This window comes from Saccopteryx bilineata, chromosome 7 (assembly GCF_036850765.1).
Source record: "Saccopteryx bilineata isolate mSacBil1 chromosome 7, mSacBil1_pri_phased_curated, whole genome shotgun sequence".
Classification (NCBI taxonomy): Eukaryota; Metazoa; Chordata; class Mammalia; order Chiroptera; family Emballonuridae; genus Saccopteryx; species Saccopteryx bilineata.
The window spans coordinates 62,131,613-62,157,537 of record NC_089496.1 but is presented as its reverse complement, the minus strand read 5'-3'; the positions used below and the strand labels follow the sequence as shown (position 1 = coordinate 62,157,537).

Here is a 25,925-nt window from a genome sequence, read left to right as displayed (position 1 = left end):
GGAAAGCCCCTGCACAGTGGCCCTCCGGCCAAGAGGCTGGCCGGCTCTCGTCCTTGCTGGACAGTGTCCATGGACGGCTCTTCTTAGTCTCGGTTCGGTCGTGACATCGGCAGGTGTCCGAAGTGTTTGCTGGTTTTTGCCTGCCTGGTGCTGTCTTCCTTCTTCTGGGAAGACTCCCTGGCCGTTTCTTTGGACATCTACAGGGCAACCCTGCAGAGCATGTGAACCAAGCCAGGCTGATTGAATTTTGTCCAGGGACCCAGGTGCTGAGTGGCACCACTCCCGGACGGGAGGCCCAGGGCCCGGAGAGCCCTGCACAGCCTGTCCACCGGGGCTGGCACCGAGACAGGCTTCCCTACGCTGGATTCTCAGCCTCTCTTCCATTGGGGGAGCTACTCCACACCCCTCCTGGGTGTGCCCACCTTTCAGGGACATTTTCAGATCCAGCTCCTGCTGCCTGGGATCAGGTAACCTCGGTGACCATGGTTCTTTTTTTATTTTTCCTTCTTTTCCAAGTGAGAAGAGGGGAGATAGAGAGACAGACTCCTGCATGCGCCCTGACCGGGATCAACCCGGCAACCCCCATGTGGGAATGATGCTCAGCCCATCTGTGACCATGCTTGCAACTGAACTATTTTTAGCACCTGAGGTGGAGGCTCCACGGAGCATTCCTCAAGAGCCCGGGGTCAATGCACTTGAACCAATGGAGCCATAGCTGTGGGAGGGAAAGAGAGAGAAAGAGAGAGAGAATGGGGAGGGGGAGAGAAGGAGATGGGTCACTTCTCCTGTGTGCCCTGACCAGGAATTGAACCCAGGACATCTATACACTGGGCCGACAGCCAGGGCCAACACTCACGGTTCTTGAACCTAGCATTTGCCTTCACTAAAGACAATGTCCCATTGAGTTTTAGAAGCTAGTGGCCCCTAGCCACCTCCTTTGCATTTCTAAATCACTTATATTATTATTTATTTATTATTGTATTATGTTCCATATGAGTAACTGCATACCTGTTTGCCCCATCCTGTATTCCTAAGTTTCCAAAAATTTCTGTTGCTGTTGACTTTCTAATTTTATTCCATTGTGATCAGAGAATATACTTTGCATCATGTTCGTCTTTTCTTACATTCGTCGGTTTATTTGCTGGCCTGGAAGAGGCTCTATCTACCCAGGAGCCTATTCCAAAGGCACCGAGAAGAGTGTGTATTCTGCTGTCGTTGGGTGGAGTGACTTATCTGCAAGGCCCATTCGGTTTATAGTATTGACCAAGTCTTGCATTTCCTTGCTGATATTCTTTCTAGTTTGAAAAATCCATTGGTTGGTGAAAGTTGGAAATCAAAGTCTCTATTGTCATTCAACTATTTTCCTCTTCATTCTGTCAGATTTTGCTCTGCGCCTTTCAGGGCTCTGTTATTAGGTGCACATATGTTTGTAATTATTATATTTTTGATAGATTGCCCTGTTCTCATGATAACACGTTCCTTTTTATCTCTAGCAATTTTTCTGTTTGTTTTAAAATCTATTTTTGTTAATGACCTGAATACACTTAACAAACAAGACACAAACAGACTCATAGATATGGAGGACAGACAGCTGTCAGAGGGGAGGGGGGAGTGGGGAAGCTGGGTGAAAAAGGTGGAGAGATTAAGCAAAGAAGAAAAACGTATAGACACAGAGAGCAGTGTGGGGACTGCAGAAAGGGAAAGGGGTTGGGGGAGGTGGAGAATGGTAGAGAGGGGAAAGATGGTGATGGAGGGAGATGAGACCTGGGGTGGTGAGCACCTAATACAATACACAGATAATGTATTATAGAATTGTACACCTGAAACCTGTATCATTTTAATAATCAATGTCGCCCCTAATAAATTCAATAAAAAATTTAAAAAAATATTAAAATCTACTTTGTTTGATATTCATAGGGGGCACTGTTTCCGTTTGGATTGCATATCTTTTCCATCCTTTAACTTTCAAAGACCTTGTATATAGACATGCACCTGTAAAGACAAAATCCCTCCCTTGGACAAATGGCCCCTATCTGTGGACTATTCATTCCCGTAAGAGAGCGGGCCGGCAGAAGGCTCTGCCCACAGTGAACTTCGGTAGCCTCCAAGGGGGGGACACTGTTCTGAGAGGCTTCCACTGAGCACATTTCAGGCTCATTTCAGAAATATCCCTAGAAATTCAACAAGTTAGGGACCTTTCATTGTTCGCCCTTACTGTGGGGTCATTACTTCGATGGTCCGATGTTTTTCCCCCGGAACCAAGAGAATACACAGTTCTCCTTCATTTCTGGTAGAGAGCACTGTGATCTTGGTTGTCTCCGTTCCTTAGATGGAGTTTCAAACTTTCCATGCATGCTTCCTTTCCCGCGACTGTGACGTAAAAATCAAACGCAAACATGGCGTGCTCAGTGCTCTTTATACTGTATCACTCAGAAAATTCAAGAAGAGAGAGCAGGGCAGGGGGCTCTTCACCGGTCCCAACAGGGTACTCTTGCTGCCTGTGAAAAACGGTACCCGGGAATTGTCTTGTCTTCTCTAGTGATCCAAGGCAGAGAGCTTCAAATGCTCAAGGGCTCCGCGTGGAGGAAAAGAAGCAAGCGGAATTTTAAAATCCAAGACCACCCGGAAATGCTTTTTCTTCCTCCACCTGGAATGGTTCTTTAGTTAAACGAACAAGTAAAGGCTTTAAAGCTTGATTATTTAAATGCAAGAGAGGTTCTGGGATTCGGGTAGCATCAGAACAAGTTCTAGTATTTGACTACATTGTTCCTTGCTGTCCACATGCTATCAGTAAGGGATGGAACAGACCAATGGTGCTGCTTACCATTTTTTTTTTGTCCTCGGACATTTTTTTCTATATTTCCCATCCCTTATCCCCAACTTGTGGCCATAGGTCTAGATGTCTGCGGAGGAGCCATGCCTTAGAGAGGGAAAGTCACGCTGAACACCACTAGACTGTCACGTCAGCCTGCGAGGATGTCCTTTCCACCCGGGAGGGGTCCTGAGTCTCAGGCTCCTGTTCCCTACACAGGCGGGAGGTGCCAAGAGCAGCCTCCCACCACCCCCTGCCTCCAGGGCATGTGGTAGACAGCAGTAACAACTACCTCTACCTGTTTCATTGTAGAGCAAAGCAAGGAAGAAAAGCATTAAGTTTCAGATGACCTAGAAACAAATTAAATAATATCTTTTCAGATTTGGACTTATATCTAAAGATCGACACGTCCTAGGTTTCATTTTTAAGTCCTGATATCTCTCTCTCTCTCTCTCTCTCTCTCTCTCTCTCTCTCACACACACACACACACACACACACACACACACGAGAAACGTGCTTTCATAAAAACATAAGGGATTCCATTCAAGCTGAACCCCAAACAAAGCCAACCTGGTGAAGATATTTGAGCACAAATGATGAATGTAAAATTCAAATACACTTCCTTACAGATGACTATTCAATCTGATTGCCAGGAAGATATTTAATATTCTTTTTCGAATCACCCTAATTCAATCTACAGTACAGTATGTACTGCCTGGAAGAAGTTCAAGTCGTAAATACTACAGGGAAATATCTAATAGCTTGGAATTAACTTTTCAAGTGGCCAATAAGCTCTAAGAGACTGCAGGAATATGAACTCTGGCGAAGCGAAGTGCGTGTGGCTGCAGGAGCCCACGCCCTGTCAGCCCCCACTCAGGGGACCGCCTGGGAGCAGGCCTCAAGGGACAGCCGCCTGGGGTGACTCTGCAGATGGCAGAGGCCGGTGGGGCCTTGTCCCTGCCGACTGTGCTCAGCAAGGTGAAGGCCGCTGGCCGCAGTCACACCAGCTGAGCCGATCTGTGATTCCTGCCTCCCCTGCCAAGGTCAGGGCCAGGTTTGACGATGTGTTTGTGTTGGTGTGCCAGACGCTGGAGCGAGGCCATCTGCTCTGTGTCGGATTCCAGACGCCCATCTGGTGAGGCAGGGAAGGGTCCCGGGGAAGTCTCCGTGGAGCTGGGGGCGGGATTAGCATAAAGAGGTGCAAATGGGGTGCCACGGGGAAGGCCAGGGGAACTGCAGGACCTGGAACGGGGAAGTGAGTGGGGAACTGGAGCGCGGAACCGGAACAGGGAATGAGGGGCCACGGAAAATCACTGGAAACATCAGGGGAAACAGAGGAAAACGGGAGGGAAAAAAGGACGCCTCTCTCTGCTGCCTCCAAGGCCAGAGAGTCCTGACGACAGAGCATCGCCCTTCCGCCAAGCCGGGTTCGACAGGAGGCCACCTTTGGGCGCCCTTAGGAATGAAAATATTCCCCGTCGGGCCCCGGGGTCTCCTTCCGGGTTACAGGCGCAGTGTGCCAGGTCAACACATCACAACCGACACCCAAGGTCGGTTTTTATTTCCAGATTAAGTTCTTTTGCATTATCTAGAGCTTCTCCTTTAAGGTCCATCTCTTCACTTTTCTCCACTTGCTAGCCCAAGTCCATATACTGTAGGGTCTTAAGAACGGCTCAGAACAACTAGATTGTGCTGGTCAATAATTCAAGGTTTACTGTCCAAATATGTGGGTGTGTATATATGTATACATAATATCTATCCATACATGTATCTATAATAACTATACACAAATATATCCCCAATATCTATACATCATTGTATATACACGTCATATATACACACACGTATATATAATATCTATACATAACATATGTATACTGTGTATTTTATATACGTATGTGCATGTAAATAAATAAAACGAAGGTCTGTCAGAGTTTCAAGATCTATCAGTTCACACATGTTTTTCAGCCAAACCACAGCGACCCTCTGCGGGCCGTGGCCTTCCTTTTCCATGGGTCACCTCAGGGGCTCACTTTGTAAGCGATACAAATGTCCCACCGCTCTGCTAAAAACCTGAAACTATGGTAATATTCAATGTCAACTGTCACTAAAAAAAAAAAAATACAAGCATATGAAACAGTAACTCCAGAGAGAAAGAGGTGCTGTACAAAAGCCGATAGTTCGAAATAAACCAACCAACACACACAGCCAGCCTAGAGCAGGAGTCCCGCACTTCCATTTTATTTCCACACCCCCCCCCCCCCGTTCTTTACAAAGTCCACTCATTCTTTAAGTCTGATCCGCAGGATTGTCCAGGGTCGGGAAAGCAGAGGGCCAGAGGCACAGAGAGAGAGGGTTGGGGAGGGGACACCTAATGTTCACCGCGTGACACGAGAGCAAAGACCCTGTCTTTCTTCCCTCCACATTCCTCGGTCCCTGGCACAGGGTCTGGCGAACGGGAAGCTTGTGTGAGAAACCCATGTGGAATGAGTGGAGTTACTGACACTGGACTGGATGCTCAGGGCCACGCTGGATGCTTTGAAGGGTTGTTACAACACGAGGACGCACGCTCCTTCGGATCATGAGAGAGCAGGTCCCGTGAGGCGGTGCCTTCTGAGGGCAGGCTCACACTCAGGTTGCGGTCCCAACATCTCGGCGGGCAAATCAAGAGGGAGTAGTGACCCTAAAGCAGGGCCAGTGAACAATCCCTCACGGGCCAAGACTGGTCTGAGGATCGCTTTTGTGCAGCTGGATGCTTTTTACATTTTATTTATTTATTTTTTTTTTTGTTTTTGTTTTTTTTCATTTTTCTGAAGCTGGAAACAGGGAGAGACAGTCAGACAGACTCCCGCATGCGCCCGACCGGGATCCACCCGGCACGCCCACCAGGGGTGGTGCTCTGCCCCCCAGGGGGCGATGCTCTGCCCATCCTGGGCGTCGCCATATTGCGACCAGAGCCACTCTAGCGCCTGAGGCAGAGGCCACAGAGCCATGCCCAGCGCCCGGGCCATCTTTGCTCCAATGGAGCCTTGGCTGCGGGAGGGGAAGAGAGAGACAGAGAGGAAAGCGCGGCGGAGGGGTGGAGAAGCAAATGGGCGCTTCTCCTGTGTGCCCTGGCCGGGAATCAAACCCGGGTCCTCCGCACGCTAGGCCGACGCTCTACCGCTGAGCCAACCGGCCAGGGCGCTTTTTACATTTTAAAACGAGTTAGAGAACAAAACAGAGAAAACAAGACATCTGAGACCTTAAGTGGCATGCTAAGCCAACCTATGTGCTGCCCCACCCCGCAGAGTGTGCTGACCCTTGTTCTGAGGGGACACTAAGAATGTGCTTCTGAAGTCAACTCTACAGGGTGCTTGGTTTGCATTTCTGTGAGATGGAGGTCGGTCAGAAAGCTCTGTGAGCCTCCTGGAGCCAGACACTTGCGCTTCCCCCCCCCCCCCCCCCCCCCCAGCTCAGAGCAGCAGCGGAGCAGCGATCGATAGGGTGTGCACCTTGGCTGATTCATGACTTACTCTGTCGGTGTTTCCCACATGATTTTCTGGTCAGAGTTTTGTATAGCAACCAGTCCCTTCCTAGAAGATGTGTGGGTGGCAAAAAATCACAAAAACTGGTGAAATGATCAGCAGGCTTTGTGCTGGTGCTCTGAGTTCACCCGGACTCTGGGTGACACGCTCAGGAAGGGCCCTGATCACCTCTCTTCTGTCTCTCACCAAATCCTGGAGCTCCTTTGGTCATCGTTTCTCCAATGGTTATTGTCGGTTCCATTTTCTGTCTCTTCTCCTTCTACGTCAGAACGGTGGATAGTGTCCCCACAGGTCCCCGAGTCTCTGTCATTGTCAACCATTGTTTCTTTTCATTTTCCAGACTGGATACTTCTTATTCTTCTATCTTCAAATTCACTGATTTCTTCTTTTTTTTTTTTTTTGTCATCTCCAATCTGCTGTTGGACTCAATGAGTGATTGTTTTCTTTTTTGTGTGTGTAAAATTTCAGATGTAAATTTCAGTCCTTTTTTTCAAGTGTCATTCTTTTCTGCTTAGACTTCCAATGTGTTCACGGATTATGACCCCAGTTTTCCTTATGTGTTTATCTGTAATAGCTGCTTTGAACTTTTGAAATTCTTGTCTATGATCTCTAACATAATTGATTGCCTTCTCCTGTGAGTATGGGTCACATTTTTCTATTTCTTTGTGTGTCCAGTATCCCGAACATGGTAAACACTGTATTAATCTACAGCAGTGCTACCCAATAAAAATAAGACGTAAGCCCTGGTACACAGAGTTCTGACTTTCTTTTACCCACATTAAAAAAACCCAGAAATCAACAGGTAAACATTCTAATGGTTGTACTACTACTCAAAATATGATCTCAACGTGTCATCAATATTAAACATTATTAACATATTTTATAATCTCTCTCCTTACTAAAACCTTTTAAGTCTGGTATCTTCTATTTTTATAGCACACCTCAGTTTGGACTGGGTGATGGTGGACATATTGCTTGGCGGAGCGCTAGAACATTATTCTAGGAGATTGGGAGCTGGTCCAACCCAACCTTCTCCATCGTAACGGGAGGCAGAGTCCCTGACTGCAAGTGTTTAGCCTTTCTTCTTGGAGTTGTGCAGAGGTGCCACGGGCCTGCTGGGAGGTGGCAGGGAGCACACTGGGCCACTCCTCCTCGCCACCTGTGTCCCCATTCAGTCCACCAACGCAACCCTCACTTCACGTTTCACGTCTTTGGTTTCTGTGTGTAATTGAAAAAATAGTCTGACGCTGAAAATAGTTTGAAAACATAACTGATTTTACAACAGGATTCCTGAAATGAGCCTCGATGATTTTTCTTTTTTTTTCTCTCCAGAGACAGAGAGTCAAAGAGAGGAACAGATAGGGACAGACAGACAGGAAAGGAGAGAGAGATGAGAAGCATCAATTCTTCATTGCGGCACCTTAGTTGTTCATTGATTGCTTTCTCATATATGCCTTGACGGGGGGTGGGGGAGGCTACAGCAGAGCAAGTGACTCCTTGCTCAAGCCAGCGACCTCTGGGCTCAAGCCAGTGACCGTGGGGGTTTTCAAACCTGGGTTCACCGCATCCCATTCCAACACTCTATCCACTGTGCCACTGCCTAGTCAGGCCCCTAAGACCGTTCTTGCTCAGCCATGCCCTTGAACCTGTGGTGACCTTGCCTCTTCCAGAGTCACTTACCCTATTCTCCAATCATGTCACAACAGCCCGGCTATCTCTACTTTCAAGGGAAGAGACTGTGGCCTGTCAGATCTCCGAGTCTCTACAGTGACAAGTGCTCTCTTCTTTGGCCCCATGCATTTGATTGTGATTGACTGATCGATTGACCGATTGATACTGGATGGTCGCTCATACCCAAGATGCTTAAGAAGACCTCCCAAGGTGAGCTGTTTCTCGTGGCCTTCAGCACAAGGGCACAGTTTCATTCTTAAATTGGCCAAGGGACATGTAAAATCAATGAAACAAATTTCACCTCCCTGCTCTCCTTCCTGTCTCCCCCTCACACACACCTTACCAGTCTCACCAAAAGCACTGGTGCGAAAGCCAAGTAATCTGAGAAATGTTAGCACCAGGCAAGCGGCACAAGTTGAGCTTAAGAAACCCCCAAACCGCTATGTCACAAGTCCGGTGTCTTCACAGCAGGTAAACCTGCCCGGACCTGAGCCACAGAAGCACAACACAAAAACCAAGCACCCCACGCCCGGCACAAGGAGGGGACGGGGGCGACGTGACGCGATCACGCGGGGCGGGGGTGACGTGACGCGATCACGCGGGGCGGGGGCGACGTGACGCGATCACGCGGGACGGGGGCGACGTGATGCAATCACACGGGACAGGGGCGACGTGATGCAATCACACGGGACAGGGGCGACGTGACGCAATCACACGGGACGGGGGTGACGTGACGCGATCACACGGGACGGGGGCGACGTGACGCAATCACACGGGACAGGGGTGACGTGACGCAATCACACGGGACAGGGGCGACGTGACGCAATCACACGGGACAGGGGCGACGTGACGCAATCACACGGGACAGGGGCGACGTGACGCAATCACACGGGACAGGGGCGACGTGATGCAATCACACGGGACAGGGGCGACGTGACGCAATCACACGGGACAGGGGTGACATGATGCAATCACACGGGACAGGGGCGACGTGACGCGATCACACGGGACAGGGGCGACGTGATGCAATCACACGGGACGGGGGTGACGTGACGCAATCACGCGGGACGGGGGTGACGTGACGCAATCACACGGGACAGGGGTGACGTGACGCAATCACGCGGGACGGGGGTGACGTGACGCAATCACGCGGGACGGGGGTGACGTGACGCAATCACACGGGACAGGGGTGACGTGACGCAATCACACGGGACAGGGGTGACGTGACGCAATCACACGGGACAGGGGCGACGTGACGCAATCACACGGGACAGGGGCGACGTGATGCAATCACACGGGACAGGGGCGACGTGACGCAATCACACGGGACAGGGGCGACGTGACGCAATCACACGGGACAGGGGCGACGTGACGCAATCACACGGGACAGGGGTGACGTGACGCAATCACACGGGACAGGGGTGACGTGACGCAATCACACGGGACAGGGGTGACGTGACGCGATCACACGGGACAGGGGCGACATGACGCGATCACACGGGACAGGGGCGACGTGACGCAATCACACGGGACAGGGGTGACGTGATGCAATCACGCGGGACGGGGGTGACGTGACGCAATCACACGGGACAGGGGTGACGTGACGCAATCACACGGGACAGGGGTGACGTGACGCAATCACACGGGACAGGGGCGACGTGATGCAATCACACGGGACAGGGGTGACATGATGCAATCACACGGGACAGGGGTGACGTGACGCAATCACACGGGACAGGGGCGACGTGACGCAATCACACGGGACAGGGGCGACGTGATGCAATCACACGGGACGGGGGTGACGTGACGCGATCACACGGGACGGGGGTGACGTGACGCAATCACACGGGACAGGGGTGACGTGACGCAATCACACGGGACAGGGGTGACGTGACGCAATCACACGGGACAGGGGTGACGTGACGCAATCACACGGGACAGGGGTGACGTGACGCGATCACACGGGACAGGGGCGACGTGACGCAATCACACGGGACAGGGGTGACGTGATGCAATCACACGGGACAGGGGTGACATGATGCAATCACACGGGACAGGGGTGACGTGATGCAATCACACGGCGCTGCAGTTCTCTGCCAAGCCCTCCTAACACAGCTGGAAATGGGACCCCTAGACTGGTGGCCGCGTTCAACACCGTTCCCCTCTGCTGACAGCTCAAGAAAACTCACTTTAGAGGGCCTGCATGCCCCGGCTGTGAACACCGGGCCTGGGAACTGAGGGTCAGATGGATTCCAAACCAGCAGCCGAATCTGCACTCACTGGTGTCCACTTCAGTGATCGACACGGGCCAACCACACCACTAACCCCCGAGCACTTGCTCACGGGCACTCACACATCCTCACACCGGTTTCCTTTTCACGGGGCTGGGGGGAGGCTGACACGGACCAGTTGAAAGGGTACAGCGATGCCTACTTTTGCTCCATGAGATGCTCTCAGTGGCCCCCTATAAGATACCCTCCAGCTAGGACTGTACGTTTTCATCAGCATTCTGGCTCAGCAACCAGAAATTCAGGATGGTCAGCACACACAGATTACTCAGCAGCCACCAGGAGACGGGACACAGCACAGGACTGTGGTACTGACTGTGGATCACCCCCCCACCACCAACATTCATGGGCGTTGCTGTCCCCTCGCTGGAGGGTCCGAGCTTGGAAAGCCAGCGCCTTACCGTGACTGGCACGGGTGTGAGTTGCACCTGCGAACCTGGGGCTCCGGGCGGCTCGCTGGGGGGCAGTCGCTGTCGTTCACCAGGGTCGTGGTCTTGTTCAGGATGCGTGTGCAGGACACGATGGTTCTGCGTTCCCCTGGAAACCAAACCACAGGACACTGAGGGGCGTGGCTGCAGGCGCCCGGAAAAGGCATTTATCTGCACTGCTGGTTCAGGGGTGTCTTTTGATCAGTTAGTTGGCAGGGAGGGAGAACCACAACCTTATTCAGCGGTTTTCAACCTTTCTACATGTGGGAACTGGTGGAAACAGAACTATTCCGGGGACTGCTGAGGCAGAAACCACCCTGAGCGTCAGCGAATTCGACTGAGACCATCGGGTCTGTCATCTTCAGACATTAGACTGTCCAGCCCGCCCACCGCTGCCGGTACCCAGGCATCACCTGCGCTAGACTGACGTGGGACCCCAGCAGTATGCGGGCATCCTCTCGGGCGCCCCCAAAGTACTGCTTGGCCCTTATATCGTCACAGAAGGAAACAAGTAGATCCTAGGAAGGTGACCTCTGGAGCCAGGCTGTCTGGATTCAATCTCGGCTTGATCACAAAGTGTCACTGCAGTGTACATAGTTAGCCACCATGCTTCTGGGCCTCAGTGTTCCCTACCGGGCGGGTTCAGTTAACCTCCCTGCACCTGAGGGTGTAGCAGGGATGGTTAAAACGAACTGATATGTGTGAGGTGCTCAGCGCAGAGCCTGACAGGGGTACCACTCCAGGTCAGCGATGTTCCCGCTGTTACTATCATTTCTGTTATTACTTGGGACGTGCAGCCATAAAGGATTCACAGGACACGAAGCACAAACTCTTCGGATCCCAGACTCCTTGCCTGCTCTGTCCCCTGGGGAGTCTGTCACAGGGGGTGATGCAACGTTATACAGGGTCCAGAACCACACTGCCAGCGCCTCGTGTAGCAGAGAAAGCACGGAGCCGCCTCGAGCCACATTGTGGACTTGGCTGCAGGTCTGACAACTGTGTCAGGGAGCTGGAAATCTCTGGTGTTGAGAAAGGATGTCCCAGGGCCAGCAGTGAGGGCAGAGGAGCACCCTGCTCCCGTCAGCAGAGAGGAGCCTCCTCGTGGCCCCACTTGGGTCCCGCGCTTAGTTTGTAGGAAGTTGCCTGAGCTCTTCAAGAGGAAGAGTCTCTGAGCTCAGGGATAGGGGCGCTGGCTGGATCTAGGGGTGGGAGGGCCACGGGCACGGAGGGGCAGCTGAGGGGAAGGGACTCTCAGGGAGAGGTGCGGAGTGGAGCAGACGTGACAGTGGTGGGGTCCTGAGGCCAGGCCCCCTGCCCGGGGGCAGCCTGAGCAAGGGGCTGCGAACAGACAGTGTGGGGCTACCCGAGTCCTGGGGGCCACGGAAGGAAGTCACAGCTGCCCGGGCCACGGCCGGGTCTGATGGGCCCACTCGTGCTATGACTGCAATTCCTGCCGACGGGTAATGGGGCGATGCACTGAAATGGCAAACAGTCCCTTACATATTGGACACCTGGCTGACGTCATCTCAGGGTCCAATGGCAAACGGTCCCTTACATATTGGACACCTGGCTGACGTCATCTCAGGGTCCAATGGCAAACGGTCCCTTACATATTGGACACCTGGCTGACGTCATCTCAGGGTCCAGCGCTGAGCAGGGCAGGGGACGGGTGGGGACCTGGGCCACACCCAGGTTCCCCGGGCCACCCCACTCTCCGGATTGTCATTCTAAAGTCCAGGTCAACCTTCTGTGTCCATCAAAATCCTGTGTCCTACCTCCCAGAACCCCACGGTGCATCCTGTCAGGGTGGCAAAGTACAGTGTACCGGGGGGGGGGGGGTAGTGGCCACAGACTAATCATCTCATTTCAGAAGCCAGGAGACGCAGTTACAGTGAGGGTCCGTCCTGGGCTGACACAGGGCAGCCCATCCTGAAGCCAGGACTCCCGGCCGGATTGTGTCACTGGACTTGGGGGGCTTTTTCTTCCCACTGCAGTGTGTGTGTGGGGGGGTGTCACTGTGGCCAAGAGCAGAAGGGGCGTGGGGGCAGCCACATCTCCTGGTGCCTCCCACCAAGCAGCAGCAGGTGAAGAACAGAGCATCCTCAGGGTCGCTTGTCACACTTGGGATGTTGCCAGACATCGGCCAAACCCCACTCACACGTCGAGGACAAGGGCCCTGAGCCGCAGGTGGAGCAGCCGCGAGAGCGGTCACCACGTGTAGGAGACGCTGGCGGAGCGTTCTGCACAGAGCTCTGCGGGGGGACGCGGTGATGATCCCACGAACACCCTGGTTGTGTGGCCAGCCCAGCCCTGTGCTCTGTGCACCGGCTGCAGACTGCGCCCCCACTCTCGTTCCCGTCCTGGAGCGAAACCCGAGCCCCCCGAGCCCAGGACCCGGCACTCACCCCCTCCGCACTGCACGCTGCACCCTTCCCAGCGGCTGTGGGTCCAGATGAACAGGGAGTCCTGCGGCTTCTCGGGCTCGCTCTGGTTCTCGGCCAGGTGGTTGACGGGAATGGTGTACTCGTAGTGGATGCCGTAGTTCTGGTCGTGAAACAGCAGCACCTGAGCGGGCGGCAGAGGAGAAAGCCATTTGGGAACCTGGCCACCACACGGGGCAGCCGCGTCTGCTAGGGGAGCCCTGCGTGCTTCTTCCTGGCACTGGGGGTTTCAAAGTGGGTTCAACTTGGGACGCTCCTCGAGTTCAGGCTCAGGCTCCATGGACACTCGACTTGGGGTGGGCACACGTAAGCCATCAGCAGAGGGTTCTGCAGACAAGGACGGTGGGATGAGCAAGTTTGTGGGTTCTAATCACACAGGACACAGCTGCTCCGTGTAGAGAGAAGTACCCATTCCCACAAAGTCACCCGCGAAGCTGCCTGGCAGGCAAGAAAGACCCAAGTGGACTAACTGCTTTCACCTAGAAGGGCAGCTGAGCAAGTTAAGTTACTTGACTCCTTGGAAAACAAACATTTTCATTCCCCCGGCACCAACCACTGCCACGTGCAGAGCAGGGCTGAGGGCGGACGCAGCCCGCCACTGTGTCATCTGTTTGGGAGTCCACGGATGTGTGAGCTCCCCCCCCCCCACTACAAGGGAGTGAGGGCACTGCAGATGCCCACGGGGGGCGGAGGCCTGGCTTAAGGCTTCCTGCTGGGCGTGAGTAGCGGGAGCCACCCTGTGTCCTGGGGACGGCAGGGCCTGAAATCCTGCTGGGTGAGCCCATGGAGGGGTCCCTGCTTCCCCTGGTGATGCGTGTGAGAGTGACAAGCCCGGTAAGGACAGAAGTGTGTGCACACAAAGGGTGCCAAGCAAGCCCTCGGGCTAGGCTTGAAACCAGGGGGTCCTGGGTCTAAGCGGCTAGCGAGTTCACTTCCCGGAGAGGCACCAGCAAGAGCTAAGGGTCGAGGGGGCAGGGCCCACTTGACTAGACTTGGGGAAGGCTGGTGGGCGACTGTCCGAGACAGGAGCTGCCACCTTCCCCAGCGCTTCCCAGCCCTCCAAGGGCTTCAGCGAGGGCTGGGGGGAGGGGGTGGGGTGCTAAGAGCAGCCCAAAGTGCATAAACATTCACTTCTCTGAGAAACAGACTTGCAATAATGCATTTGGAAACATGCCTCCAGTTAAACACACACACACACACACACACACACACACACACACCCTCTCTTTAAGAGATCTTTATTATCTCAGCATGGGAACCAGACTGGTGAGCGGAGAATCCAGATGAAACCAATTTCATGCAATTTTGCAGGCACGTCTAACTCGAGTGCACGTGCAGAATGGATTTCCACGCAGGTCCCCGCGGCCGGACCCAGGGCTCCTGACCCTGCAAGCAACGAGAGGCTCTCGGTTTGGTTTGGGGACAAAGACTTCTGTTGACAGCCAGAGGGGTACCTCTTCATCTCTAGGTTTAAGAACATGAAGGAAACAGCTGGGGCGGGGAGCTGCGGCTCTCAGCATTGTCCTGGTCTGGAGGGTCTGGGCGGGGCTTCTGCTCTCCTGGGCTGGTAACTCCCTTGGTGAACGGAAGCTTTCAGAGAACAGGAGAGGTGGATCCACCTTGGCGTCTGCTAGAGACAGCCAGGGCACAGGCTGACGGGGGGACATTTCGATGAGGGTCTCATCCATCCTCTGCCTCCCCTCTTGGCCCCTCTGCGTAACTGTTTCCAGATCAGGACCGGGGGTCCCATGCTAACGTCCTGGGCTAGGGGATACGCTCATCCCGGAGAAGGGGCTTTGGAGGGGGCCGGTTCTTGGGTTCTGGAAACCCAACATATGAGGCTCTCCCTGCAGATGTAGAGGGCTGCTGTGTAGCGGTGACAGATCCTCCGACAGTTCACGCCGTGCGTGGAACCCAGCTCGCTCTGCCCTCGTCGGAAACCAAGACGGGGAAAGGCCTTTGCGGGCGGCATTGCACTGAGTGCCAGGGCGCCCCTGGGCAGAGCAGTCTCCTTGGGAGAGTCCCCCGGAGGTCACCAGGGAGTCCTTCAGGTGTCCCCTAACCTCCAATGACTGCAGGTTGCCAGGAACCACAAATTAATGGGGAGGGGGGACTTCCAAGCGGAGACTTGGCCAAGCACAGAGGACAAAATGTGCTTTGAGTAGAGATGCAGCAGGCTGCCACGACACCGGGTCTCTGAAGGGGGCCCAGGTCAACCCTGACGTGCTCGCAGCAGTCAGCCCCACCGGCTCCCTCAGCCCGGGCACATCCCTTCTCCTGGAGGCCGGCCCTCCTACCAGCACGCACCCGCAGAGGGTTCCGCGGTTTGCACGGGGTCCTCCCTGATCTGAACGCTGAGTTTTCTCGAGACCACCGGGCGAGGACCTATTTCCGTAGAGCCCGGTTCTCGTTCTCCCTCCCAGACCCCTGGAATGCTTGTTGCACGTCGGGTTTGGAAAAATCTGAGCAATGCTAGTTCGGAAGGAAATGGAGTCAACAGCTCATTTCCAAACAGTAACCGGCGACGCGGACACAACAAACAGCAGGGGAACCCTAGCCGTCGGATAGAGCAAGGCAGACTCTGCCCGGGGCTGTCGGCTCCAGGAGGCCCCATCTCCCTGGCCGCCACCTGGCTCCTTCCTGCGGGCCCTTGCTTTTGAACAAAGGCCGGAGCCCCGCCAGGGAGGAGTCCGGGCGAAGCTCCGCGGAAGGGGGTGGGGGTAGGATCCTGACCTGGCCCCGAAGGGATCAGGTAAGAAAAGCTTGAGAGGGAGGCGTGAGCCGCAGGTGGCCAGGTGAGCCACCAGGCACCGGGGTGCCTGCACCCACCGAAGCCCCACACGTTACCATCAAGTGCAGCGGTATCCTGGTGGGCCCCTTGGCGGAGATCTTCTCCCACAAGCCTCTCCGGACGTAGCGGACGGTCGTGCCCGCAATCTGGAACTCTCCGGGGAGTTCTATCTTCCAGTCGCTGTTGATGGACCGCTTGCTGGAGTCTCTGAGAGCTGGAAAGAGACCGGAACACCATGGCATCAAGCAGAATTTTCAAGAATCTGGAAAGGGAGCCCGGGTGCCTGGAGTGACGGTCAGAGGCTGCACCCTTCACGGGCTGGGGAGAGGGAGTGGGGGCGGCCAGCTCCAGGCGTCCTGAGGACAGATGCCTCGCTCACAGGGGACACACAACTTCAGACTCAAAGGACTCCCCGAGAGAGGGTTGTGGGACCCTCCCACAATGAGGGTCCGGGCAGGAGCAGCAGAGGGTGGACATGGGCCACAGTCCAGTCCCATTTCACCAAACTTAGCGAGTTTTTTGCCCCTCTGGATGAACGAGTTCAATTTTAATGTGTCTAAGGAGAGCAAACAGGGTTTGCAACCTCAGCAAAACTGACAGATTCTTTTTTTTTTTTTTACACAGGTACCTCCCCAGGCTGGGAGGGCTTCTGTTTAAGGAGGGGCAGCCGAATTACAACACCTCTAGAGGAATTGATGCCCCGACGTTCAGAAAGGGGACGTTCTCTTCAGGAAACGAGCATTATTCTGAAGAAGTATAGCTTGCCAGTTAGGAAGACCGTCCCGGGGATGTCACAGGGGAAACGGTCAGTCGTAGCATGATAACGACGTCCGGGCCCGGGGTCACGTTCCCTAGCGCCTTCCTGTCCTTACCCGACTCCACCTTCCCGGACCTCTCTACACACAGGGTTCACGTCGGCCCTCCGTGTCCACGGGTTTTGCATCCGCAGGTTCAACCGACCACGGTGCAAAACCAGCATTGCTAATTCAGTCAGGAATCTGTGATGTGGAAGGCCGACCTTTTGCATTTTGTAAAAGCATCCACGGATTTGGGTGCTCTGAAGGTCCTGGCAACCAATCCCTGCAGATACAGAAGGGTAACCATATTTCCCCTTCTCACAGATGAGGGAAGGGGGGAACAGAGAGGTTAAATAACCTGTCTAAAGTCACACAGCTTTCCAGATGTCGAGTCGAGACCTTAACCTAAATAAACATGACCAGGCTCAGTGCTCTGATCACTCTGGTGATTTTTAATTCCTGTGTTCTTTTTTAGGTCATAACATTTTTTTTTTTAGGACACACGCTGTCATCTGCAGAGATCGTCCCTGTATTCCCAGAGACCCAATTCCAGGTTCCAGGTTCTAATCGCTATGGGGTTTCAGAGTCTATATCCCCTTGTAAATACGACTAACCTCGTATGCTTCTAAAGCTTCTGGCAAACTAACAACCTAAAGTCCGGTTGGCTGTGCCAGTTATCGGTGATGCCAGGTGACGGTTTGCACCCCAGGACCTCCGTCAGCCTGTTGCCCCTGAGCCCGGGAAGGCCAGATGCAGCCTGTCCACGCCCGTAGGAATGCAGGCTCTGCCCCAGCCAGGGCACTGACGCCCCTGAGGTGGCTGTCCTTCACCCCATCTGTTCCTTCTCCCAGCCCTTCTCGAAATGTACTTTGAAGTGATTTTACAGAATTATAAACTGCAGGCCAACCGCCTCCAGGCCAAACATCAAACATCTGGGAGGTCAGGGGCGGGAAGGCCCAGGGTAAGAGGAGGAAGACACACCTGGACACTATTATAAAACCATCCGCAGAAACACGGCGCGGCGGCGGGAATGGGTGGGGGCCTGCTTCTGTTGGCAGCGGCCCCGCCATGGGCGAGAGGCAGGGGACCTGCGTGAAGCCAGCTGGGGCCTGGGGCGTGCCACCCTCCGAGGACCAGAGCGTCCTGCTGGTCAGCCAGGGTGCGGGGAGAGTACTGAGAAGGGTGGGCAGAGGACGCCCTCCAGGCGGTGGTCTGCGGCTGACCGTCCACTCCAGAACAAGGCCAGCCGCTGGAAGGGGAGAGACACCCCAGACAGCAGCGCGCTGGTGACAAGCTCTCGGGACAGAAGCCTATATTTACAGTGCTGTTGTTACTCAAGGTGTGAAGGCCCCAGCCACGGTGAACTTCATGTTACTCACATGTCCTCCATGAATGCGGCGCTGGGAGGAGACGGGAACACACCACTCTCCCCAGTCACACGCCGCTGCCCACAGTGTTCCCATGAGCTCTAAAGGCACCTGGCTTTGCTGTGAGGGTCCTGGTCTGAAACCTCACGCCATCACTCCTCAGGCGGTGACTGTGCGTGGGAGGAGCTCTCATGGCCCCAGCAAGAACTCTGTCCATCCAGCCTCTTCCTGTGGCCGGCCATCGCCAGAGGCTAGAGGCTTGTAGGCTCTGCAAATCCAGCTTCTCAGCTACCTCGTGGCCCCCACCTGAGAGCCAGCACGCCCTTTCTCAGGCTAGCTTGATCACATGACAACCCTTCTTGCATTCTGCAGGGGGAGGAACACATGGGGTCAGTTAGGAGTCGGGGGTCAGCCGCTCTAAGCAACGTGGAGACAGCTTCCAGCCCTGTTGACTTTGGTGGATTTAGGCAGCCAGATCCATCCATGCTGAGGAATCGGAACTCCTCGCTAAACTCGGAATGGAATGCCTCACATTCCTTCGCAGGGACGAGACTTCAGCCTCAGGGATTCCACTGGAACATCGAGGTGGTGACCAGCAGCGAATACACAAGTTCCAAGGGGGAGGCCAGTGACCTCCCGGTCCTTCTGTGGCCATCCGAGCCCTGAGCGAGAATCAGTGAGGAACGGCTCCGGGGCCCATCGCGGGCACAAGTCCCTTTCCAAGGCCCTGTCCGCAAAACCATATTTTTTTTCTTAAAGAAAACCCCAAATTAAATCAGTTTTGGTCTCCACACGTTCTCACCTCTCTCGATTCCTTGGGCACCAACCAGAATGCACAACTTAACTTTGAGCATTTTGAGATCCGCATGTACACGAAATTAGGGTTGTTTTTTTTAAACCTAGAAACACAACGGGGGCTATGGAGAGAATTACAAAGGCTTTGACTGAACAGGCTGATAACGGAGTTAAGAACAAAGGGGATAATTCCGTCTGCTTTGCTGGGGAGGGCAATTTTGCTTTCCAGCTCTGGCTGGGCCGGAGGCGGGACATTTTCAACCACCCTCCGAGACAGAACAGGGCTTGCCGCTGTGTCTTTTGCTGAGAGGCCATTGGCAGCCTCTCATCAGCTAGAGAGACTTCCGCAGGGACGAGGGAGGGGTACCCGTGGGTGGGTCCCTGCTCTCCCTTGCTTCTCGGGCAGGCAAAACCGCCTCGACAGCCCGGGCCCCGAGACGGAGGTCTGTTTCCATCCCTGGCTCTTCCTCCTCCTTATGGCTGTTTAACCCGTTGTTCCTGGATTTCCGGGCAACTGGTGAGGAAAGGATCCTAGACTATCCTGGGGAGCAAGATGGGGGGCACCCCTGATGGGCGGTGCAGGCCTCCCAAGTCAGGGCTGGATGCAGGGGCCACGCAGGTTTGACCTGCCCACAGGCCCGCCCCCACTGCGGGCCCGCGCAGGTCTGACCTGCCCACAGGCCCGCCCCCACTGCGGGGCCGCGCAGGTCTGACCTGTCCACAGGCCCGCCCCCGCTGCGGGGGCGTGCAGAAGCCCCCCACCCTCCAGGATTCCGCTGGAAGACTTGACCCGCCGTCAACCCACTTCTAGTCCTGGTGCCGAGCCAACTCCTTTTACTTCCACTCGGAGCCCTGCCAGTTCCGTTCTTAGCTGTGGACGCGAGCTGCACAGGCATTTCCTGTTCCAGGTGGTTCAAGCAGAGAGCCAGGCAGCGTGGGCTGGAGGTAGGTGGGGTGAAGTTCTGCAGCCACCACTTTCAGCAGATGTGAGCGCAGCTCGGAGCCCTGCGGGCTTGCCTTCCAGGGCCCCCCACCCCGACGAGGCCTGTCTGAACTAACCTCACAAACGTCATGAGCTTTTGGGGACCACCTCCAGGTTTGCCCCTGTGCCTGCACCAGACCCCGGGGCCCGGGGGAGCCTGGGAGTGTGATGGGCGGGTGAGGTAAGGAGAGCGAGGTGGGCTCCAACTTCCAGTAGAGGCCCCAAGCTCCTGGGCAGCTGAGAGAGAAGTCATCCTGAGACACTGAACCCATCTCCTTAGCGTGGGAGTTTGCTTCTCTGAAGTCCACACAGGAAGTCATAGCAACAGGCAGGTTGACCGTGACCTCTCCAGTAAACACTCGTCCCCATCTGTCCATCCCGGCTACGACTGGCCAGATCCAAGCAGTTCTGGGAGGTTCCGTGAGTTACAGCAGACCCAGATGTGGTGCAGAACTTGGATGAGCCACTGAACCCCTAGACTCCCCAGTTTCCTTCTTGGAGAAGCAGGCATGGCAACTCTGTGCAGTACATTCGGGGGGGGGGACTGGGAGGCGGGGCGGGGGGGCAGGTCTGCAAAGCAGGACAGGGCTCGGTGACCGGGAACCACAGTCACCAGTGTTAGTGCGTGTGTGGTCCTCAGGCTGAAGTGAAGGGACCACCATGAGACAGCTCCACACTTACCATTGTTACCTGCTGGCTTTAAAATGGGTTCCCGTTGGAAAGTTCATTTCAGGTAGGAATTAGAAATTGGGCTATCGCAAGGACCTTGACGTCCTCTGTCCTTTCCCACTGCTTCAGAAAAGCGGAGATGACATTCCTATCTTCGCAAGTCACCGGGGGCTGGGGTCAGGCGGGGCATGGTGCCAGGAGGTCTCGGGAGCCACGGCCAGAAGCCAAGGGCCTAACTCGCAGGCCCCCATGGGGGCTTCTGTGGAAGCACCAACAGGCCAGCCTTGGAACTGAGCCAGTAGCTCCTGGGATACGATTGCGATTTTTTTTTTTTTTTAAATAAGATAAAGGTCAGAGGCAAAGTCAGCTTCTCTTGGAAGCCTTCTGACGCCAGGGAGCAGAAACATCATTTGCAGGTGGGGGAGGGCCAGGGTACCATTTGGCAAAGGTAACTTTTAGGGGGGAGGGGCAACACTAGGCCATGGGGCTTCTGAAGCAAATGCTGATGAAGGTGACCCAAATTCCGTGGGCGGGCAGAAAGAGGGTGTGGGCGCTCTGAGAGAGGAGCACAGTGGACATCACTCATTTCAGACGACACGTACAGGCATTGTTCTATTTGCAGAGTGACAGCTGGGGACAGCTGCTGAGGATGCAGGCTAGACTGGGACAGAGCCTGCCCGGGGAGGTGGTGAAAACCACGGGGCGGAGGAAGACCAATGTGGACAGCTGCTGAGCAGGCCGCAGGGGCAGCGGCTGGGCTGCCTAGGGCCCAGGAGGGACCCCCAGGGGGCTGGGGAGCCCTCCCTGGTGTGGTCACTGAGGAACAAGAGCTCCTGTCCCCACTTCTGACTTTCTTCAGGGCAGGGGCATGAGGGTCACCTCAGTGTCTGTGAGTGGTCACTAACCCTGAACAACAGGAGGACGGACGGTCTTTGTGGCTGATGTGCCTCACAGAGGTTTGCTCTGTGTCTGTCTCATCAGACTGTGGGTTTCCCAAGTGGAGACCAAGTCTGAGAAAGATGCAGATGGTTGTGCGTCGTCTGAAAAGGCGGGAATGTGGACAAAGGCGTCGTTTTTTTAAAATTAGCGATAGAAGACAAAATAAAAGCATGTCACTTGTAACTCCCTTTTAGGCCAAATTCCTTCATTCTTCAGTAGCAGCCACAGAGAGGTCACGTCTCACCTATTTATTTTAAATCTCAGTGGGCACCTTGTAATACAGACTGTGAGACTGTAATACGAGGAAGCTCACGAGAGGTGAGAGGGCAGGCCACCAGCCACCTGCAGGGGACACGGGGCGAGGCTGTGGGGAAGACAGTCCTAGCACACTCTGTCCCAGGGACCTAACGGCAGAGGCAGCCCCCCTGGCACCATAGCCTTCACAGGGCCCGACACCGAGGCCAAGATATGCCCAAAGGGTCTTCTGTGGCTAAGGAAGGGTTCAAATGAGTGCTTCCTCTCAGGCGTTAGCTTGGTTCTGTTGAAGGCAATGAAGACCAGTCTGGGATGGAACCCGATTCTTCTACAGAAAGACCTCAGTGCCTGGAGTTAACGGCACTGACCGCCAAGAAGGTGGGGTACACGGTACTTACTAGAAACCAGTGTTCTCTGGGTTCCCCAGTACATTGAAGGCTGTTCCCTTTTCCCAGCGAAGGGGTCACCCCCAGGGCCAGGGCCAGCATGCACGTACCTTCCTGCACGCTGGAACCTGCGCCCGTGCCGTCTGGGCTGAGGGTGCTCGCAGCTCTCCTGGTGCTGCTTTGGGGGATGCCTGCTGCCCCAAGTCCTCAGAGCCCCCTTCCTGTCCAAAGCTGGCGGTTCCTGCCGATCCCAGGCCTCGTCACCCTCCCCCGCCTTGGGGGTGGCTTCACTCAATCCAAATAGGACAGTCCCCTTTGGGCCGCTCTGATTCCTTGTCTTGCCACATCTAAAACATGAGTTTACAGCCCCGCGGCCCAGGAGAATGGTGTTGAACCAAATGACCGGCCCGATCACCCACACCGACTCTCAGCACGGGACTGGCGGCTCCAGTCATTTCTGCATTACCCAGAAAACTGTGAGCGGGTTTGTCCTCCACCACGCGAATCCTCCGAGCTCCGGCAGGAATGACAGCAGCTTCGATATAACCTGTAGTGACAAACCACACAGGTGAACCACACCTGCCCCCTCTCCCAGCAGCCCCCCCCACCCCCCCACAGCGATTTCCGAGCCTGGGAGCTGGTACAGCTGTGCCAAATGAACGCACAGGGTCCTTCCTTGGAGGCCAGAGTCCCTTGGCTGCTGAAATCCCAGAGCACCATTTGTGTGAGTTCATGGATTGAACTGTATCCACCCCCCCCCAAATTCATGTGCTGAAGTGCTAAGCCTCTGTACTCAGAATGTGACCTTATTTGAAACTACGGTTGTCGAAGGTGGAATTAGTTAAGAGCAGGTCATGCTGCCGTAGGGCAGGTCCCTCGTCCATATGACAGCCGTTCTGAGAGAAAGGGGAAATCTGGACACAGCACACAGGGAAGAACACGGGGATGTGAAGCAGAGGTCAGAGAGATGCGTCGACAAGCCAGAGAACACCAACGTCGGCAGGCAAAGCACCGGGAGCTAGGAGAGAAGGCTGGGACAGACCCCCCCCCCCCGGCTCACAGCCTTCAGAGGGAGCCAGCCCTGCTGAGCATCCACACGTACGGACCCCGTCTGCAGGGCGGCCCTAGCACCCTAACTTGGCCTGGGACCCGGCGTGAATGGCGCCTCCGGGAGCGTGTGTGAGGGGTGACACATCTGGACACACTCATCCGTCGGAGGTTCCTTCGCTCTTGGCTGTAGTGTGAACACTCCCCGAGTCCCCAGGGGTACCACAGGGGCTCAGCAGCTTGCTCTCATGAAACACCTGTCTGGCCACTGCGGGCTATTTCCTGCCTCCACAGCCCCTCGGGCATTTCTGCAACCATTGCCGTCTATGATTTTGCAGCACCAGGCTGCAGAGTCTGAGCCAAGAGGCGTGCGCACCAAAGTTAACTCTCCACATTCCTCATCCAGGTAACACTTGCAACTGATGCATGATTCCCACTCCTGATTTTAGGCTTAATTTGGCACAAGCAGCCACACTGGAAAGACACCAGTGTTCTGTCCTTTCTCACGTGTCCTTGGGTGCGGAGGCCGAGAAGCCCTGACAAGCTCCGGGCAGGTGCACAACTCAGGTTGGCTCGTCTCATGTGACCTCGGAGTCCTGGGACAGGGGAGTCACTGTCGTGCACGAGCTCTGCTGACCTTCCTAAGGTGAGCTTCTCCAACCACGACATGGAGGGATCTGATGAAGGAGGAAACCTCCCACGTGACAGGCAGCCCCTCAGTCCACAAACCAGGGTCACCGCCCTGAACTCGCCGCCCTCTTTTCAACGGCCCCTGTTCCGACCTAGAGCTCAAAGGCCGCCCCAAGGCTGGTGTGAAGGGCAACCCAGGAGGGGAAGGTTCCCATACCCAAGTCCAAAGCACCTTGTTGTCCCTAAAACCAGATGTCCTCGGTACAGAAGCCAGACCCCATCATGTGGACTGGGCACACAAACTCAATTAGAGGGAAGAATTACTCTTTAAGAATTCACGACAGAACAAGGGCCACTTAACTATGTTTTACCTGAATAGTCAGGTTTTTTCTTCCCTCAAAGATCTCTGTTGTGGGTGTTGATAGTCCTATTTTCTGCTGCTTTGCTTAATATATAGTGTTTCCTTCATCCCTCCTACCTCAATGCCCCACTCATATTTCAGGCTGGGACCTACTCTTAATTTAGAGCTCTCTTTCCTCCTTTTGCCAACTTGTATTATGAATCTACCTTTGCCACCCAGCTTAGTGTATTAGGTTCTCTTTACCAGGCCACAGTCACAGAGCTCCAGGGAAAAGCAACCTGGTCTCAACTCTCCAGGCAGAGGAGAACAGAAGCTCCATATCCACACATGCTGCAAATGGCTTTTTCCAGTCTACCTGAATCATTACCAGCTAGAAGCAGCGGTCATTGGGTCTTGGACATGAGCTGCAAAGTACAGAATGGTGACAACAATTCCAGTGCCATGCAGACTTTTCCTGTGGGGAACTTTCCTGGACTCCTGCTCCCTGCGACAGCTCCTAACAGACTGAACTGTGGTTGGGTTGCATTTTTCAGGGATTTGGCATGGTGATGGGGCCAACTTGGACTTGGGGAACATGTTAAGGACACTACTCATTTATGGATTCTTGCTGTATTGGCCAAGAGTTTGCTTAAAGGCTTTTAATCACTGTAAAAAAAAATAGAGGACTGGATGAAGAAGATGGGGCACATATACACCATGGTATATTATTCAGCTAGGAGAAATGGTGACATCGGATCACTTATAGCGGAATGGTGGAGTCTTGGTAGCATTGTGCAGGGTGAAATAAGCGAATCAGAAAAAAAACAGGAACTGCAGGATTCCATACATTAGTGGGACATAAAAGCGAGACTGAGAGGCATGGACAGGAGTGTGGTGGCTATGGGGGGTGGGGGGAGGGAAGGAGGGAGAGGGGGAGGGGGAGGGGTACAGAGAGAACTGGATGGAGGGTGGCGGAGGACGATCTCTCTTCGGGTGATGGGTATGCAACAGAACTAAATGACAAGATAACCTGGAAATGTTTTCTTTGAATGTATGTACCCTGATTTATTGATGTCACCCCATTAAAATAAAAACTTATTTATAAAAAAAAAGAATTCACGACAGAGTCATCTCTTAGGTCAGGTTGCTAAGACTTTATCTTTGGAATAATTTCCCATGCTCGTCTCTGCCATGAAGCAGGAGAAACCCAGTTAGAGGGACACAATTTGGTTTAAAGAGAAGCCATGGATAAATTCAACGCCTTTGCCATTGTTCTAGAAGGAGCCATTTCTGACCAAAGGACAAGTCATTAGAACGAAGTTCAAAGTGACGTCTTTAAACAGGTTCCAACTCCTCTGATTACTGGTGCTCACGAAGCCATGAGCACATTTTCCTGTGCAAGAATTCTTGTTTGAATTTCCTTAATAGACTTGGTTTTAGATGATTGGGGGGGGGGGAGAGTTGCATTTTTTTTCCTGGCGTTTTCAGTAACCTTAACTTTCTTTGGAAGAAAACCATTTCGCTGGTAGGGTACCATGAGAAAACACAGGTAAAACCCTGGCTATGTGGATAAGGACTGGATTTTCCCCCAGGTTGTATCAAATTTATATTAAAAAAAAAAAAAACACAACAGAAACCAAATAAAGTTCTTTTTTTGTAATTAATTCAGAGAATATTTGGAGAGGTTTTTTGTATTAGTTTATATTTCCCCCTTTTTACGAAAGTTGTTTATGAGAGTATTACTGTCTTTGTTTACTCT

At 54.0% G+C, this 25,925-nt stretch overlaps 1 protein-coding gene across 4 annotated transcripts in view; it reads right to left on the bottom strand.

The window, feature by feature from the left end:
• Positions 1–25,925, bottom strand: part of ADAMTS17 (ADAM metallopeptidase with thrombospondin type 1 motif 17) — a 212,954-nt gene that overhangs the window by 40,243 nt on the left and 146,786 nt on the right. For all 4 annotated transcript variants that reach the window (XM_066239833.1, XM_066239834.1, XM_066239835.1 and 1 more), the window contains 4 exons: positions 22,616–22,696; positions 16,016–16,173; positions 13,133–13,292; positions 10,701–10,836 (listed from right to left, as the gene is read on the bottom strand). In XM_066239833.1, coding sequence (XP_066095930.1) covers positions 10,701–10,836; positions 13,133–13,292; positions 16,016–16,173; positions 22,616–22,696 — 535 coding nt within the window. The remainder of the gene's footprint in view (positions 1–10,700; positions 10,837–13,132; positions 13,293–16,015; positions 16,174–22,615; positions 22,697–25,925) is intronic.